Below are 19585 nucleotides of genomic sequence, written 5' to 3' on the forward strand. Positions count from 1 at the left end.
GTTTCTGGTAGAGAGCCAGAGGCCTTTAAAAGAGCCCTAGAAGCAGGCAGTAAAGGTATTAGTGATAAGAAAGCAGGAGGACATGCTGTCCTCAGCTGCCTCGAGTTAAGAGCTCGTGATCAGGGCATGTCTGCTGCAGAGATACAGCGCCTGGAACCGAGATGGATCTGCACCTGCACAGCATCCTTACAACCCTCATTCACCTTATAGCTAACAGTGATTATCCTCTGAGGCTGATAGCTCATCTGTGCCATAGATGCACATTTAAAGTTACTACAGGCATTTAAGCTAACCTTCAAGGAACACAGCATGCCTTGGTGCAATGAGCTCCTGCTTTTCCTGTGAGCAGCTCCTCCTCTTGGCACTGGGCAGATGCCACAGTAAGAGTCAGTATTTAAACAGCACTGAAACATCTGCTCAGGGTGCTTCAGAAGCTTACCTCTGCTAATTCTATACCTCACAGATGAGCACAGTGCTTTGAAAAACAGGGACATATGGAACAGTGCTTCCATCAGGAGCTCTAATGGCAGTAATGGCATCAGAGCTAAGCAGCAGCAGTTGTTTTGTAACTCAGGGAAACCAGTCAACAATAACCTCAAGGGAGAGGTTATTTAAATTAATTAATACCACCGCTGGTATGCCTATGTGAATTGCTTTCCCAAACATAATTTTGTTATCCAGATTTGCAGAGGAATGTCTCTGTGTGGAGTGAGCATGAAACCATGTACATGTAGGGTTGGAAAGGCCTCAAGAGGTGAGGTAAGCCACCTCATTATGTTGAGCAGGAGCCATCAGGTCTAGGCACACCCAATATTTTCTGTTCTGTTCTTGCTTCCCTGAGAGAAGTGCTTCAACACCTCGTAATTAGGAACTGCCTGGTAGCAAAACACTCCTTCCAATTCCGTTACAGATGACAAAAGATTGCTGCTTTGTTACCCAGCCTGATTTGGATGTTGTGTTGAGGGACATGGTTTAGTGGGAGCTATCGGAAATGGGTGAACGGTTGGACTGGATGAGCTTTTAGGTCTTTTCCAATCTTGGTGATTCTATGAGTCTATGATTTTTGCTCTCTCAAATGTCTCTGGTGGACCAAACACCCCCTGTAGCTGCTCAGCAGCCTCAGCTTTTCCTGCCCCCATTCCTGAAGCTCTGGGTTCTCATTTGTCCTGTACAGTAACACTGAAAGTTCGTTTCTCACATCTCATCAACAGAAGAGATCTGTGCAACTTTCCTGAATATCTTCAATTTCATTAGAGTCATTTCACCTTAAAAATTACAAGATCTAGTTCAAATTTACAGTCTTGGAGTACCTTCACTCACGCCAGGCTGTACACTGAGAAAGGGATTAATGTCACACACATATACAGACCAAAGACTTTATTTTAATGGCAAGGTAACAAAGAAATCCACTTAATGACAAGTTCTCGGGCTAATGTATTATTCATTTTGTTATGTGTCAGTAGAACAAAATTGTATCCATAAATATATAATGCTGTACATATCTCTTCTGCGTAGTTTACATTTATGGGATAATTGCCTGTCTATCAGTACATTGTCCTATCTTTATTCACTTTTTCACTGCTCAGGTCCCTCGAGGCCTGCTACTGCTCTCAGGACCTTGGCACAAACCTTTCCCAGCGCCGTGCTCCTCTCACAGTGTTATTATTTTACCCCCTCCATCCACCCATGTGATCTCTGCACTTGCTGCCCTTGCACGGCCCCAGGCTCACACCCAGCTTTTGGGGTACACGCTGTGTGGGTTCCTTGCATGGAGAATGCCTTTCCCTGGGTGGCACCAGGCCTGAGCCTTGCTGCTCCCTGTGTCCTTTCAGAGCCAGCTGTGGGCTGAGGAGCAGAAAGGAGGGATGTGGTCAGTGGGCACGGTGAGGTTGGGTTGGACTTGCTGACCTTAGAGCTCTTTTCCAGTCTTAATGATTCTGTGAAGCACAGCAGACCCCAGCCACCCCACCCTGTCATAACCGATGCCATACGGGCATCTCAGCCAAAAGCTTTTGAGGCGTGGAACAGAACCCATCTCTTCCCCAAGCCCGTGTCCTACTGGAGACATGCACAAAGCTGCACGCCTTCACCACTCAGCAGCAGATGAGCCTCATGGACACAAATGGGACTTCCTCAGTGCCAGGCAAGCACTGCTCAGCTGCCAAAGCCAACACGGAGCCATGGTTTGAGCAGCAATTAAACCAGCACAATGCAGACACTGAGCTTTGCTTTAATCATCCTCCCAACCCTGTGTTAATTAGCTAGACAGCAGTAACTACAGAAACAATGAGAATAGAAGCAAAATTGTATTAAAAATTCAGTAAATTATACAACATTCCTTCCTATCAAAATACTTTAAAATATTCATGCTTGAAAGTACATATCCCACAAAGACCCCAGGACTGTTCATTAGATTGCTTCCTTTCTTGGATCCTTAATTGCTGTTACCAATGAAGTGAAGGGGCAGTGCTGGCAGCAACAGCAGGTGTGGGGGCACTGCAAAGATATTACTGGTTACAGATTCTTTGGAGTAGAAGGGCTGACATGGATATCAGCCAAAAAAAGTTGTTCTTCCCCTGACGGAGCCTTTTTTTGGGTGCCATATCTATTAGGATTATGAATGTCATCGTTATTTATTTAATCTCACTTTTACATCTACACACAGGGCTTTCAACAGCACGGTCTGAGAGCTGGAAATCTATGTCAGAAGTCCAGTGGATGTACAGCCTGGGCACCAAAAGCCTAGATTTTGGAATTCAATGGGGAGTATACAGGCCCTTCCAGCTGTGCTCTGCTGCCATATCTGGTGGACTGAATGACCCCCAAAGGTCCACGCCAACCCCTACAATTCCACGATTACTGCCATGCAGTGGGCGCTGCTGCCAGGCCTGCAGCCGGCACTTCCACAGCTCCAATGCGGATTTCCCCCACTTTTTAGACGCCCAGGAGCTCCAGTCAGCCCAGCGCACCGCGCCGCTGTACAAACAGGAGCACAGCCCAAACAAACCCTCGGCTCTCGAGCGACCGCTCCGAGAGGGACGCGCTCAGCGGGCAGGGCGCCTGGCCGGGACTCGAGGGTGGCGGAGGTCCTTCCCAGCTTGAACCGCGCAGCGCCGCTCCGTGCCGCCTGCAGAGGGCGCTCCGCTCCCACCGCTGCGGCGCTGAGGGCGGGGCGTGCGGGCGGCTCCGTAAGGGTGCGGGGTGGTGGAGTGCGGTGCGGGGATTTCCATCCCTTTTTCCCCGCAGGGTTCGGGCCGGCGGAGCAGCAGCGGCAGCAGCAGCAGCAGCAGCAGCAGCTCAGGGCAGCTCAGGGCAGCTCAGGGCAGGTCGGTGTGTGCCGCGCTCGCGTGCTCGCTTCCCTCCTCGGTGCCGAGCGGGAGCCGCCATGGCCGGGCAGCCCCTCCGCGCAGCTCCGCTCCCCCCGCAGCCCCTCTCCCCGGACGGAGCTGCGCTGGATGCGCTGGGAGGTGGCCGTCTGCCGGGCTCCTCTTTGGAACTGCTCTTCTTGATATCTGCTTCTCGTTTTCTTTTCTTTAGTGAGTGAGAAGCGTTCTCGGGATCCGCGCTGGGTGCGGTCCGGCCGTCCTCAGCCCTCGGGAGGAGGCGTTCGAGGTGGGAAAGCAGCTGGCAGCCGGGAGGAGCGGGAGGGTTTCGGGCTGGGAGCGCTCCCAGGAGCTTGGAAATACCCCCTGGGCTCAGTGTTGGTTCTAATTTTTATCCCCCAGGAATAATGAAACAGCCAGGCCATGCTGGATGGGGCTGTGAGTAACCTGGGGCAGGGGGAGGCGTCTCAGCCTCAGCCTGCAGCGGCGGGTTGGAGCTGCGCAATCCTGAAGGTTCCAACCCAACCCGTTCTATGAGTAGCACACAACTGAACGAGCATCCCTCCGAGTTCCAGGCTGTCCCAGAGTCTGCAGCACTGCTCACAGTGTGACGTCCTGAGGGTGGTGAGGCTCTGGAACAGGTTGCCCAAGGAGGCTGTGGATGCCCCATCCCTGCAGGCATTCAAGGCCAGGCTGGATGTGGCTCTGGGCAGCCTGGGCTGCTGGTTGGTGACCTGCACACAGCAGGGGGTTGGAGCTGGATGAACACTGTGCTCCTTTTCAACCCAGGCCATTCTGTGATCCTATGATCCTGCAGCAGTTGGCTGTGCCATGGCCCCAGGGATGGCTGGACCTCTTGGTGCTGTGGGGCTGGACTTAAAGAGGGGGATTTCACTTCTCAGCCATTACATGTTAGGGTGAAGTTGCAGGCAGGGGATTGTTAAGGCCCAGATTTATTATAGAAATGTAACTCACCGTTTTGTGTTGTTTTCCTTTCTCATCGACTCAGAGAGAAACATTGTACCAATCTCATTCTGTTTGCAGGTGAAAAGCATTTCATGCGACAGAAGAGAGGTGGTCAGTCTTGTTTAAATGTTGAGGAAGAACTGAAGTGAAGGAGAATCCATTCGCATTGGTTCAGCTCAAACACCGTGCTACTTTTGCACTGTGAGCATAGATATGCAGTGTGTCAGTTCCAAATGATGTGGGTCTCTTGGTCTGGCACACCTAATCCAGACATAAACTAACTGGAGCTGCCAACAATACTGACCACATTGCCTTTCCCTTCCAGCAGTGGAAAAGGACTTCAGGTTTGTGTCAGACACACTGAGGTTTACAGCATCCAGTTGTTCTGAGCTGGGGTTGGATTCTTTGTTTGGGTGATAGGGTTCTTTTTGGGACACTGAAGTTTTAAGAACAACAGCCAAAAATAAAGCAGTTAGTGTTAATAAGGCCAAAAAGGGAGATACAAGGAGTCCCCATCTGGGAAGCAGTGGTGGCCTGGCTGAGTCCCAGCTCCCACTGCTTCTGAAAGCATTCTGTTTCCTATCCTAGCTGCAGAGTTTTGGAGCAGAGAGCAGCAGGAGTTCAGATGACTGAGCCCAAATTGCCACATTGCTCTTCTTAGCCCACAGTCCATGTTCCTTGAGTTTTTGTATGCACTAATCAGACTAGAATGAAGATACTCAGGTGTAGTTTTAAATACCATGTTCAACCTTGGTTTTCTTTCTTTTGTTTTTGGTCTCCTATATTTTGGATATATTGAAATGGACACTTGGGATGAAGTTGAAGTGCAGTGGTATCTAATAAAACGTGTGGTTTGTGTCTCAGTGCTTACAGTTGGTTGACAGTTCATGGCATAAGGCCTGCCCAGCAGTATGTGTGCTCTGATGCTTCTGCCTTCTTAGTGGATGCTGACACCCTGTTCAGCTGCAGAGTGCCAGAATGGGAAGCTTACCTGCAGTGCTGCTCACAGATTAGTTTTAACTTTAAAAATTATTTGCAAAGATGACTGCAGAGCCCAGTGACTTCACCAGCACGAGCTGAATATCTCCTACAGGTGAATTCTCAGCATATGAAAACGTGTTTGTTTTTATTGTCTGTGTGGTTTAGGTCCCATGATGATAGTTCCCTTGAGAGGCAGCCAGCTTCTGCAGAAAACTTGTTCCAGCACTGAGCGCTGCAGATACCTGAAGTCTGAAAAGAGAAGGAAAAAAGCCAATTTCTCACTGTCTAGCCAAGTGAGTCCTTTCATTTTCTTGTTGTTTGGGGACTTTTTGGGGGTGGGTTTGAGCTGGGATTACCTTTATTTACTTTGTGAATGTTTACATAGTAAATACTTTCCCAATTTCCTCAGCTGTCTGGCAGGGTACTGGATCCCTGACTGGTCTGATGGGCTACTTAGATGCAGGCAGGCATAAGAGCTTGTCTGCAATCTGAGCATTAAGGGATTTCCTTTTCATAACATTAGCTGGAAGTGAATTACCTGGAACTCAGCACTGCGTTTGTGTTTTGTAAGTGTGAATCATAGAATCACAGAATCCTAGAATGGCCTGGGTTGCAAAGGAGCTCAATGCTCATCAGTTCCAACCCCTGCTGCGTGCAGGTCGCCAACCAGCAGCCCAGGCTGCCCAGAGCCACATCCAGCCTGGCCTTGAATGCCTGCAGGGATGGGGCATCCACAGCCTCCTTGGGCAAGGGGAGGGTGGAGTGTTCATTAAAGAGAGCATCCTTACTTCACTGGAATAATGCTAAACATGAAAATCAGAGTTTTGATATAAGTACAAATCTTGGTTTTTGTTTACTTTACCCTGTAGCAGTTTTCTGAGCCCTGAGCGTAACTGGCAATCTCTGCCTAACATGAGCTCAGATTAAAGTGGTGCAGTGGTATAAATCCAGAGCATTGCAAATAGTTGTCAGGCATTAATGAATGTGATGGACCACAAAGCATCTCTTCTTTCTTGGAAGTCCGACATCTTTTCTGTAAGCAATAAATAACAGCAAGCATCTTATGGTTAACATCATATTCACACTGGCTGTATTTGTTTTGTTGAATTTGGCAGGTTTGTTTATGAGTTTGGGAATAACTGTGATCTCAAGCATCCGTCTGCATGCAGAGGGTTTTCACAGCAGATATTCAGCTTTGGTAAACGGATTTGCGGATTTGCATGGGGTAAAAATGGAGGCAGAAATAAACTTCTGAAACTGAGCCTCAGTCCAGAAGTGATGGCTTCCCAGCTGCATGCATATGCTTTCAATATCTCTGCAGTAGAGAATAGGAGTCTGTGTATAAATGGCACACCGTGGATTTGGCATCTTCTGGAAGAATGTGTGGAGAATGCATGGGAGTACTGCAGCGTTGTCGTAGGACTGACTTCCATTGTCTGCTTTCTGTTTGCTGCACTACCGTAAGTTTCAAGTCTTTGGCAGCCCTTAGATTGAAACATGAGTAATCTTGCCTGAAGCCTTTTTCACAAGCTGCCTTTTTTTAAGTTTATCTTGGATATGTTTCTCTGCATAATACAGATATATTATGCCAGAGAAGCATGTTGTTCATGTTTAGAACAATATTTGGTGGTTGACAAATGAGCTTGATGTACTGTTCTGTTGTACTGGCTTGACACTAATCTCTGCCACTTAGAGAAAATGAGAATAAATCACCTCTTCTCCCTTATCTTCTCCACGCTGAGATGTGTGCACACAGCATGCTTGCTGCAGAGGCTGGCTCACTGTGTATGTAAACCACATGCCATGTCACCAGTGCTGTTGAGCTGGGTCCTGCCAGTGAAATTCAGACTAAGACCAAGTCAGGAACACGAGTTACTGCTTTGGTAGTGCAAAACCAATTGCTGTTGGGAGAACTGGCACTGGGTTTGTATTTCCAATGTGAAGGTAGGAGATGGCAAAAGGAAAGTAGGAATGCTGCTTGGAGGTGAAAGTGCCCAAAGCAAAATAGGATTGTCCTCATAACAGGAATATAGTTTACTGAACTAATGAAAGGCTGATGGAAATCAAAATCAGAACACGCTCAGTAAGCTGTAGAGCTTTTGAAATATGAGTTGAAAGGAGGCTTTACATTCAGAGTGTCACGTTAGCCACTATGTGATTCATCAAGACGTGTCTAATGGACTGAAATTTGGGATTGCTTCATAGTTCCCATTGTGAATTTGAAGAACAGTTCTTCAATTTCGAGGCTTAAGTGTTGTTGTCAGCTCTCACAGAAGCTTTGTTCGTTCTTAGCCCTTCTGTTAAAAGCGTTTCCTGTTTCAGGATTTCAAAGGCTGGTATTTCCAGCTGATGAGTGCGAAGCGATGAAGGCGTAGTTTTGGTGTCCAGACTGATATTTCACTGCAGAAGACACACACATAGCACACACAGAAGTTCACACAAGCAGTAATGAAGTTGTGATTTCAGCCTCTAGCATTGGAGTAAGAGACGGTCAGCACTGGTGACACTGAGTTCTCCTTCTGAGTGTCAGTGGATGTTGCTCTGATGGGTCTCTTGTAGTTCTGTTGTTATTCTTTCCTTACTCAGACTGTGAAAACTGTATGTTACAACTTGTCAGGCATTTTTGGCTAACAGTGTGTCCCAATTCTGGAATTTGTGCCAGTCAAATTCACGTTGCCTGTCGGGATGGAAAGGTGGACCAAGCGCTGTCTTTGGGCTTTCTGCTGTGTTGGATGGCTGGAGATGTCACAAATCTGATAGGCTGCTATTTAACAAATCAACTGCCAATTCAGGTAATCAGTCGATATTTCTACTTTCTGATATATCCTTTTCAGAATGTCTCTTTGAACTCTAGGATGCTGTGATAATACACAGTCCAGTAGGCACCACGGCAGAAAATAGTTTTACATTCTGCTCACTGATCTACTATCCATAAAAAAAAATGGTCAGAATTTCTCAGATGTTTACTTTGATACCATTACGTGTGGCAGGAACCATTCCATTTCTGCAGTCAGCGTTACGAGAGACTTACTGGGATAAAGTGGGGAACTCCCAGTTAAATTTTTCTTTCAAAGTAAGCTTGCAGAGCAAACAAGGCTGGATGGAAGTCGTGCTGTTCAGCTTCTGATAGATTAAGCTACCGTGCTGCAACTGCTCTTAAAATTTCCTTTTGTGTATTTGATTTTAGGAGAAGTGTTTAATAACAGAAACACCAGTTCAAAGAAGCTGTTAATCCCTTACAAATCCAAAATTACGGTATCTTCAGTGAAGGGAGGGCTTCTCTGGAGGAAGCAGTAGTTGTCAGTTATTTGTGTCTGAAGCTTTCTTATCTGCTGCTCTTATTTTCAGCTCTTCCATTTTCTTACTCTTTACGCTGCATCAATCTGCTGCTGTCCAACTTGTTCCTCTGAATGCTTTTCTTCCTTCTTTTGGCACTGGCTTTCTATTTGTTGTGCACGTTATTATTAAGAAGCACAACTTAGTTCTGATGGTATTTTGTGCTATGTGTACTGAACAAGCAAATGTGTCTTCTCTTTCAGACTATCACTGCCATCTCCTACGTTAACATGGATATCATTTTGATTTCACAATTTGCCTATTGCAAGCTCAAGAATTGGAAGATGATGAAAGGTGAGGCTTTTTAACAGTGAAAACATTTTCCTTAACGCAGGTTCTTCACCTTCCTGTTTTCTGCAGAGTTTAAATAAAGCCTATCTAAAAATGTGGTGTGCAGATTCCAGCTGGAGTTGTTAGGCCTATTTCTTCCAATTCTCTCAGCCTTTTGTGAAAATTCTTTTCTTCTGCCTTTCTCCCCTCCTCTTAACCACTCAATATCTGTCAATACTTTCTATGTAGTACAGCCAGTTTATATAGGCAGGAAATGAAGCCAGAACCTGGTTCCATATTATGATTTGCTCCATGGTTTTACTGTCTACTTACAGAGACCTAAATATACAGAGAAGTTGAAATTAAGTGTTATTTTTTGTGTGGTTCAGTTAGTTTCTTCCGTGCTGATTAAAACAGGACTTCATTTGCTTACATCATCAGATAACTTGACATCTTCATGTGCTCTGTTTCAATGCATACAATTTAAAGGCATTCAAGAGGAACGAAATTACTCAAGTTGCTCTGTAATCACTGGCAGTAGTTGTAATATTCAGTCTACCAAACAGACTATTGAAATAGAAGGCAGAAAGCACTGTGCACGTTGCATGCAATCAAAAACAGTAGACCATCAGTCTTTAAAAAGCAAAGGAAACCCGTGGTGTAGCGGGGGTAACAAAAAGCTGAAGGAAAGCACATGCCTGCGCAGCACACTAAGTAGGATAAATGCAATTCTTTCAATATGGTACTGATAATAAACCTGAGGATAGGGCAGTGCTGAAGATGCCTCCTTCCTACTGCCTGCTCTTGTAAGCAAACATGGGATTTTGTGCATTATAACTGCTCCTGCCTGCTTCAGCTCAACTCTTCATAGCTGGAGAGGGAAGTGATATTTGTGAATAAAGCAGTACAAGAGAGCTCTTAATACCCAGTTTTAGAGCTCTGACCATGGACTAGTTGGTCAGTTTTGTGAGTTGGTCACAATCCAAGCACAGGCTGTGAAACCACTGTAGTAATTCCTGTCCCTGTGATACAGGTTGCAGGTCTATGGGGCAGGCTTCTGATGCCATACAGCCGTTTGTTCCACTGGTGACAGTCACCATAGGAGCAGTGCCTGTTAAAGGAATGCTCCTGCAGTGGTTCAGTAGACACAGTGTGTGGTGAGCAGGGCTGGGGACAGAGCCCAAGGAGGTGGAATCTTTAGACTGAAGTGAGACGTTTACATGTTTGTATTGTGGATGAAAAATAACCTGAACAGCAGGTGTTATTTTCCAGCTCATTTGCTTGTCATTTTTATCATTCTAGGCAGCAGAAGGCTGAAGAATTTCTGTATAACCTGGATCTTGATGTGCATAACCCTGTGTGTTGTTTTACCCTGCCAGCTGTTGATCAGAAAGCAAGACCAGAGCTCAGCAATGGAAAGAAGTATTGTAAGTGCTTACCTGCTTCCATTCCAAGAAACAAAGCTGACAAATTCAGCGTCTTGAAAACACTGTGTGCTCTGAGTTTTCAAGAAATTGGGGTGATGTTTTTAACGATGCTTCAGAAGCCATAAATGTGGCACCGTGTGGATCTCTAAGTACGTACCCTACATTGCAAAATAAATAAGCTGCAAAATAGCTTTTTATAGCAGCTCCCTGTATTTCGGGTTCATTCTGTCCCTTGGGTTATTAGGATGTGCTGCTTTGTGAAACGACATGTCCACGTGTTGTCTTTCTGCCTGTGTTGGGTACTGCAGACATCCGTGGAGAGACTGTGTAGTGAAAAGTGCAATCAATAACAAGTGGGGAATTACAATTGTACCTGCTGCTGCTGCTGTCACTTTACCAGCAAAGTTCACAGGCTGTTCTAGCAATTTGATGGCCTTCGTGTTAATGCCGGTAAAAGAATTGTAATCCAGCAACATTGCCCAGCAGGGAAGCAGCTTATTTTCAAAATACAGCTAAAATGAGAAAACTAACAATTTAGTGGCCCTAGCTACGGGTTTTTAGTTTTGGCTTGAATTATTGTGCCCAGGCTTTTTTAGCAGAAGAACCGGATTGATACGAGTGTTATGTCCTGAAGCCTGGTGCCGATTTTGATCTCGGTCTCAGCCGTGACGCAGCACTGTGCATTGTTGTGAGATGAAGATGAAACACTTTCTCATCCTTTTTGGTCATTTGAAGAGCAGCCCTGAGCTGCTTTGAAAGTTCTGTCCAAAAAAACAGCCGGCGGGCTCTCAGTTTAAGTCTCTGAAATGCTTGAGAACATTCTTGCCAAAATATATGTCCCTTTATTTTTCAGAACTCTCTCGATATGATTGAAATGTCAGGCTTCGTTTGTGGCTATATATCTTGTGTGTTTTACTTGGGAAGTAGATTTCCTCAGCTGTATAAAAACGTAAGTCTGTTTTTGGCTGAGCATACTTGTATATTTTACCAAATGCCCTGCGTTGCTTGAGATTTGGCCTCAAAGTGTGAAAGCCTCCCTGGCTTTTGTGACAGTCTAAAACGTTAAAGAAGGGTTTTCTTTTCCCTTTCAAAAGAGGATGGTGAGAATTTTAGGAAAATGGTGGTCTTTAATCAGTAGAAGGGTATTGATTGGGCAGGAAAGAGGAAGGTTTACAGTTGGATTTAGGAGATACATAAGCAGAAATGTGCTTTGTGTGATTGTTCTCATGAGCAACTGATGCCTCCCTTATTTTTTTTCCCCAAATGATTCGACTTTAAGAAACCAACTGCAGGATCAAAAACTAAAATTACAGGAAAAGTAGTTTAAAGCTTTAGCCCTTCTTTTTTCCCTTCAAAGATATCATTACTGACTTTTTTTAACATGCCAATATTAAAAAAAAAAAAAAAAAAAAGAGAGGCTATAGAAGAAAAAATCCTGCAGGTTTTACATCATCAAATGTATATGCATCTTTTAGTTGGTTATAAGAAGGTTTGGTTCATTTCCAAGCTTATTCTCGTTCCCCTTTCCTTACCTTTTCCATTCCAGCTGGAATACAACAACCTTTTCAAAGGGCTCTACTGTGTGTACTGATAGAGAAACAGAACTAAATATCATTTGGAAGCAGATTATCCTTGCTGCTTTGCACCTACATAAAAACTACATTAAGCAGAGCTGCTTCTAAAAGCTGTAACAATTTCAGTTGCTTTCAGTGGTGTGTGCTGAAAATACTGAGCTGTGAGGGTTCAGGAAAAGATGGAGAGGAGTGACTGAAAAAAATCTTTCAGTGTGTGATAATAGAAAGTGCCAGAGTTACATAGAAATGTTTACTATGATGCATCTTAAAATATGTTTTCTGTATAAACCTCCTTGTCTTTAGTTTCAGAGAAAGTCAACAGAAGGCACCTCTTACCTGCTGTTTGCATTGGCCATGCTGGGAAACATCACGTATGGCCTCAGCCTTGTCCTAAAGATGCCTGCTGCTGGATCTGTCCGGGCCCTCTACTTTTTACACCATCTTCCATGGCTCCTCGGGAGCTTTGGAGTTTTGTTCCTGGATTTTTTTGTATCCTTTTCCTGTTAGAGCTCGAGTTTGTCAGGTTGGACTTGTCTGTGTTTACTGATGATATTAAGTTCATATGAAAGGTATACAGGAAAGCTGCATTGCAGAGGTTAAGTTCTGTCTTTCAGCATCTTTGCTCTTAGCTCTGTTAACTCCAGGTATGAAGTGGGATAGAATGAAGAGTAATTTCAAGACCATGCGGTGCTACAGGACGCTGTGTTAATCTGTTCCATGTTCAAAGGAGGTTCTTCACCAGATTGACTTGGAGCAGTTCAAGAAGTTAGGATTCCGAGGCGCTGAGGTTGTTTTTCCTGATTAAAGTAATTTCATAAGCCACTCCAATTAGCCTAATGATGGACAGCTGACCCTTTGGGTGGACTCTGAAGTCGTGCTGTCATTCAGAACAGCCATCTGTGCTTCTTGCATCTACAGCCACGATGGTTTAAGTGGGCAGTTCAAACAGTAAAAGCGTTTGCATTGTGGGAACACAATGCTTGTGTGACTAAATGGTGGTTAGCAGCCTGTTTTGAGATTTTTTTTTTTTTAGTTTTCTCTGTAGAGACAATACAGGCAATAGGGATTCAGGGCTGCTCGTTAGCCCAGGTGGCTGCTCTGAGTGCTCAGACCTTTTGTTCCATACATGAGGTAGTTACTTTTTCTCCCTCCCTACCCCAAGATGGAAGCACAAAACTGCCTGTGTTTATTTACAAAAAAAAAAAAAAAATAAAATAATAATAATAGAATTGGATCTGGGCAACCCTTACAGTACATTATGTGCATGTTTGGAGATGCTCTTCTGTGATGTACTCTGAAAAGAAACTTTTATGTGGGCCACAAACCTCCCCCATCTCTGAGCCCAGCCTGCAACTGCAGTGCCAGTGTGCACATGACATTCATTTCTCAGTTCTGTCTTGATTGGAGGCTGAATCCAATCTTGCTAATAGCCTTCCAGTTCAGATTGTATTGAAAGCAGATGCTTCCAAATCAGGTTGAGGAGCTTATAGAAATCTGGTCGTGTATGTAGTGTTAGTTCAAGATGTATGAAGTGTTTGTAATCAAGAGAAAACAAGAGCAGACCTCCAGCTTTGAGAACCCCCTGAGGTATGGAAGTAAATGCTTTTTAAAGAAGAGAGCTTCATTACTGTCTCTTGCCAAAGAAGAAAATCAAAATTCCAACAGAATGCTGTGTTGTGTTGGACCAGAAAAGAAAGACCAGGGATGCTTGGCTTTTGGGAAGCAGAGGGATTAAGTGAAAAGGTTGTAATTTCTACAAGAGAGGTGTTTCATAATTGACCATTTGTGTAGCAGTCTCTGTTTTGAGAAGTAGTTCCTGACACTGTCCAATTCTAGTGGGGTTTATTCTCACAATGTGCAGAGTTTCATTAGGTGGAGAGCAAGGCCTCATTTCTCAAGGTCCAGGGAAGGATTAAGGGTTCACTTACTCTGTGTCTGCTGCAGTGTTCTTTCTTCTGCTTCCATCTGACGTGGCCAGGGTTGACTATTTTTAGGAAGAAATGGACTCCTGATGGCAGCAGGAGCAGTGTTGGTTAGCACAGGATTACACTGGGTTGTGTCAGCTTGCTTAACAGGATAACGTGGTCATCCTTTTTCCTCGGTATCCCAACTTAGATTTGTTGAGTTGCACAATAAGCCAGTTATTTTCAGTGAATAATGCAAATGTCCAATTGTTTGTAAAGTATGAATTGCCCTCTTTTATTTTTATAATTTTAAAAGGAGTTTCGTAACATGAGGAATTTGAATTATAAATCGGACGTGATTTCCTGTTCCAGTGATTGTCTCCTTCCAACTGCTGCTTTGTATTGGAAGTTGATTGGAGTTTCTCAAGAGGCCACGAAGCTCAGGGTGTAAATGTGTGCTTATTAATGGGTGCCTTGTCTGTAAGAGACACTGGGTGCATGGGTGCCTGTCTTAGGGTCTGTGCTGGACCTTATCAGAGCTCTTTAGGTGCGTGAGTGCTTAATGGTCTGTTTGTATGTAAGGACTCAGTTCGACATATCCTAAAATCACAGAATGGCCTGGTTTGAAAAGGACCACAATGATCATCAAGTTCCAACCCCCTGCTATGTGCAGGGTCACCAACCACCAGACCAGGCTGCCCTTTGGCACTCAGTGCTGCCTGCTGCTGAAAGCAGCAGACTGAATGTAGTGCAAGTTTTTGGAAAACTTGGTCCTTTTCTGTAAGTATCTTCTTTCACCCTACATCCTTCTTCCTTTTACCAACAGAACCAAACAACTCCGCTTTGTACTTAGATTCAGGTGAAGCCCTTTACCACGTTTTTTGCGGTTGTTTGTTTGTTTGACAGCATCCTATTGTCAGAGAACCCTGTTCAAATCCTCCATACCTGCTTCTTTTCATTAAGTGTAGCCGGGTTGTTACTAAATAGCCCAAGTATATTCAGCCAGAGCCAGGCTGCTGTATACAAACTGTTATCTTGCACCTTTTGTGAATTGCAGGGCAGCCACTTGGAATCCATTATATGCTCCTACAAAACATCACACTTTGTAATTTAATTACACAGTGCATAGAATGTAAGTCTGACCTCAGCAAGACTTTCCCAGCCAAACGTACTTCTCTGCACCCGTGTGTTTTGTCTCAATGCTGTTAGGTTATTTGAGTTGTCATTCAGTTGTCTTTAGGTTTTGTGCAGCAGATTTGACACCGTAGCCCAGTGGCCATCGCCCCCATCACTCTGAGGAGTCCGTTTGGTTGTCTCCTCCACTTGGTGCTGTCTGCATGCTTAGCCCGTATGGTTTCCCCCCAGGAAGTCAAAGACTGGAGCAGTGACTGTTTTTCCATATTAAGCTGTCTTACAAATCCAGCATTTATTTTAAAAACTTGAGCAGATGAGTGCATATGCTAAAAAAGAAAAGCCTGATTCTGGAAATACTCTTTTGTGAATTCCACATGGTTGGTTTGTAACTTATCTTCCTTAAAAGCTCTGTTGCCAGCTTGGTGGCTAACAGTGATAGTGTTTCAGTCCAGACTTGTCCCAGACTACCATCTGTTTTCAGCAATTTGATCCCCTGTTCACCACATCCTTTCTTACCCGTGCAGCTATTAAGACTTGGGGAGATGCTGTGCTGTGAGTACAATAAGGCATACTTGCAAAAAGAAAGAAAGAAGAAAAGGAAAAGAAAGAAGCAGGAAGTGTAAGCAGCAGCTATATGTGTTATAAAGCTAATTTGCTAAGCTTAAGAAGATGATTCCCCAAATAATAACTTCAGAAAGACTTAAAAAGAGTGCTGATCTGCTGTCTATGAAGGAAATCCTGTCTAATCTTTAGCTGGGGGGCCAGAGAGGTGGGATGCAGGAAAGCTTTGGAAAAAGTAGGACGATTACTAGGGCTTTGCCTGTGATGTAGACAACTTCCCCTCTTTCCAGGCCTCTCTGAAGACAATTTCCCTTTAAAAAACAAAACAAAACACCAACACTTATGGAAAGACATAGCTGGGTAGCTTTGTGTTCTATCTTTATCTCACAAATGGTGTCTCTATTAGAAAACAAAGGGTTTTGTGTCAACGTTGGTGCTTAACTATCTGGCAAAAGGAGTGAGAACTGTCGTCCTTTCCAGGTGCACATACCCATTTATCTAAAGGTTGGGTTGCTGAAAGCCAGCAGTGTTGTTTCAGAGCTGGAGCTATCAAGAAAAAGACCAAGTACATGCTTGTTAATTCTTTGTAGATTAGTAGCGTTTCCAGTGGTCTGTTTTACAATAGAAATAAACACGTCTAATTGCACAATTCTGTGTTGAAAACAGCATTAAATATTGAGTCCTAGAGTTGTCAGGCTGTCAGTGCCTGTAAATCCCAAATGAGGTGGAACTTTGTGGGAAATGAGACTCATAGAATCATCATAGAATCAGAATGACCTGGGTTGCAAAGGACCACAGTGCTCATCCAGTTCCAACCCCCTGCTGTGTGCAGGTCGCCAACCAGCAGCCCAGGCTGCCCAGAGCCACATCCAGCCTGGCCTTGAATGCCTGCAGGGATGGGGCATCCACAGCCTCCTTGGGCACAATGAACATCTTGTTTTCTGATCAGGCCCTGCTGATCTGCTGCTAAGAAGGTCTTACCAGCTTCCCCTCCTTCCCATCATCCAGAAGTGGGGTTCCGTGCCCACCTTGCTGTAGGAGCACAGGGCAATGGAGGACATTGCTCCTCTTCCACTTCTAATTAGTCTCATACTCAGGACCCATGCAAGCAAGAGATACTAAAGAATGTCTTCACTTGTATTTGAGCCACAGAACCAAGGGGATCTGGAATTTTGATTTATTTTTTTTCCCCTGTATCTTCCTGTTTTTAGTATTGATAAAATGAACTTTTTGCCATACAGCACTGAAAATGAGAATTAAGAAAGATATGGAGAAGTTTATCTGCTAATGTAGAACCTTCCACAGTTAGGATTAGATAAATGAGTAATACTCCACACTATGTGAATAAGTTCTAAGCTTTCCTCTGCGGATTCTGGTACGCTGAGTCTGTGCCAGCACTAAATGGAGGGCTGCTCTTCTGCACAGCTTATTTCGTCTTTGATTGGAAGCAAGTGCTGCCTCTGTATCCTGGTTAATTACTTCCTTACCCCAAAATAACAGGTGACTGTGCAGTTCCTTCTGTATGGTCAGCACAAGGAGAGATCACATGCCTTGGTGGCACTGGAAGTGGAGCCACTGCTTGTGGGTGAGGAGGATGCATAGTGCTGTGCTCAGCCCTGCTCACGCCTGGGGACTTGGATGGGTCAGACTGCAGGAGCTTTGCAACCACACTTATTTTTGGTATTCATTTATTTGTCATTAATTTGTCACTGCTTGTTTAACGTTTTCATCTTCACATCATTTGCAAATATTTATTCTGTTGCTTCAGAACTGTATTAAGTCTTTGTTTTCCTGAATGCTTGCCTTTCTCACTGTTCCTCCCTGTGATGGGAATCACAGCAGTGGGTGCTTTGGGAGTATTTATTTGACACGATGATGCCATGCATATGACAAGGTGACAATTTTTAGATGAAAACCTACATCTTGATAGCAGTAATACGGCTGTTTTAAAACTAGCCCCGAGCCTTGAACTCAGCGTGGAGTTCTGTACTGCTCAGTGTGGTCACATTGCATGGAAGAAAATTGGCCTTTAATTAAGAACCATCAGTGCAGAGGATCCATTGCTGATGTAAAAGCAGAATTGTGGTGTGAGTTCTTGAGATCATAGAATCATAGCATGGCCTGGGTTGAAAAGGACCACAATGCTCATCCAGTTCCAGCCCTCTGCAGTGTGCAGGTCACCAACCAGCAGCCCAGGCTGCTCAGAGCCACATCCAGCCTGGCCTTGAATGCCTGCAGGGATGGGGCATCCACAGCCTCCTTGGGCAACCTGTTCCAGTGCCTCACCACCCTCTGCATGAAAAACTTCTTCCTAATATCCAACCTAAACCTCCCCTGTTTCTGTTTAAAGCCATTCCCCCTTGTTTTATCACTGTCCAACTGATAGTAGGGTCCCCATGTACACTGCAGAGCATCACTATGCATTTTGTTGTTTTAATTAAAACTTTATATACCAATGCCTTTGCCTTCTGTGGAACATAATTACTGCTTGTTGTCATACGCTGTAGATGATGGTTTTCTAGGACTTGCATTTCATTACAAGCTGCTGGGTAGGGTAAGTACTACACAGGGAAAAAACAATACCACAACATAGAGAGACTGTACCTTGTCATTGCTTATTGAGCACGAGGGATTTTGTCAGTGCTCTGTTGTGTTTAATGAAATCCTTAATAAGATCCAAGAGAATAAATTCAAGTTAATATTTCATTGAATGTGTATGTGATGATTCACGCTTCAGGAAATAAGTTTATGACCAAAAAGGCTGTTTCTTCAAAGTCAATATGAGTTGGCATGCTGTTAGGCTCATCATGAAACTCATTCCCTTTGAAGAACGAGACGGGGCCTGGCTGTGTTTGGAGGGGTGAGGTAACATCAGCCCTGCTGTGGGGTATGGAAATGCAAACTGATTTGTAACTTCTGTTCCAGGAATGATCATAGAACCATAGAATGGCCTGGGTTGAAAAGGACCACGATGCTCATCAGTTCCAACCCCCTGCTGTGTGCAGGTCACCAACCAGCAGCCCAGGCTGCCCAGAGCCACATCCAGCCTGGCCTTGAATGCCTGCAGGGATGGGGCATCCACAGCCTCCTTGGGCAACCTGTGCCAGTGCCTCACCACCCTCTGCATGAAAAACTTCCTCCTAATATCCAACCTAAACCTCCCCTGTCTCAGATTAAAACCATTCCCACTAGTCCTTCACTATCCATGATGCATGTGAGTAGCTGCAATCTGGGGCTTCAGAAGCAGCCTTGTGAATGCCATGTAGAGCTGCGACGCTTTGCTGCTCTGCACAGCGTGGCCTCACTGAGGCTGTGTGAGATCCAGCCCTGTGACACTGCTTACTTTATTGCTGTGTGTGCTGTGAGGGAATGTATTTTTGCTGCTTTCTTAAGCAAGCAGAGGGTATTAGAAGTTAACCTTTTCAGTACATAAATTAAAATGCAATTTGTCTCACTTGCAGATTTATATGCTGTGCGCATGAGATTATCAAACTCCTGCCTTGCTGCTGATTGAAACCATGACTTGTTACTTTCTAATGCAGTTAGAATTTGGTCTTAGATTATTTTTTCAAAGATTATTTCCCCTTCTGTTGCTCCATGTAATCCTATTTTGGGTTGCCTTTTTATCCCTATTTCATCCTGCTGTTCATTGAAACAGCCAAATACGGGATATACGAAGTTAATAAGATTTAAGAATTCTGATGGAAAACAATTTAACTTTCTAAATGCACAGCAGTAGTTGTTGATTTATGGCAGTTCGTATGTATAATATTTCACATACAGATTAAGTGAGTATCTGGGGGGAAAAAATTATTTCCTACCAACAAACTTGCTGTTGGGTGTTTTTGGGAGGGTGGGGGCAGTGCCATCCCTGCTGCTGGATGTGGGGATGTGAACTCAGTTCCGTGCAGCATAAGTTAGACGTGCAATAACCACTCGTGTCATCACCCAGCAGGTACATCCCACTGTCACTGCTGCTTCCTGTTGCCTCTGAAGATGTAAGGTTTCTTTGTCATCACTTTGCTCAGCCCTTTTTTCCAGATCCAGCCTCCCCATGTTGGAAGGGGAGGTGAGAGCTGTGCCAGCACAAAGCAGAGACCAAAAGGCAG

General features: G+C 44.6%; 1 protein-coding gene across 1 annotated transcript; it reads left to right on the plus strand.

Annotated features, from left to right (window-relative positions):
- The first annotated feature begins 5554 nt into the window (after window positions 1-5554).
- LOC122161619 (lysosomal amino acid transporter 1 homolog) lies at window positions 5555-17646 on the plus strand. The gene is made up of 9 exons (XM_042821184.1): window positions 5555-5563; window positions 6386-6468; window positions 6592-6730; window positions 7933-8062; window positions 8810-8900; window positions 10179-10303; window positions 11157-11252; window positions 12181-12366; window positions 16977-17646. Exons 4-9 carry the CDS (start codon window positions 8003-8005, stop codon window positions 17076-17078), a joined length of 660 nt encoding a protein of 219 aa, XP_042677118.1. The 5' UTR covers window positions 5555-5563; window positions 6386-6468; window positions 6592-6730; window positions 7933-8002; the 3' UTR covers window positions 17079-17646.
- Window positions 17647-19585: the final 1939 nt, after the last annotated feature.

Source organism: Centrocercus urophasianus, unplaced genomic scaffold (assembly GCF_019232065.1).
Source record: "Centrocercus urophasianus isolate 14NV4802_14NV808 unplaced genomic scaffold, USGS_Curo_1.0 seq_19, whole genome shotgun sequence".
In the NCBI taxonomy this organism is placed as follows: Eukaryota; Metazoa; Chordata; class Aves; order Galliformes; family Phasianidae; genus Centrocercus; species Centrocercus urophasianus.

What these genes read in the sequence shown, in the direction of transcription:
- LOC122161619 (XM_042821184.1), top strand. Translation starts at nt 8,003, where the DNA reads ATGGCTGGAGATGTCACAAATCTGATAGGCTGCTATTTAACAAATCAA. An exon ending in CAAATCAACTGCCAATTCAG is followed by an intron (nt 8,063 to 8,809) that starts GTAATCAGTCGA and finishes CTTCTCTTTCAG; the next exon opens with ACTATCACTGCCATCTCCTA. An exon ending in TTCCTCAGCTGTATAAAAAC is followed by an intron (nt 11,253 to 12,180) that starts GTAAGTCTGTTT and finishes CCTTGTCTTTAG; the next exon opens with TTTCAGAGAAAGTCAACAGA.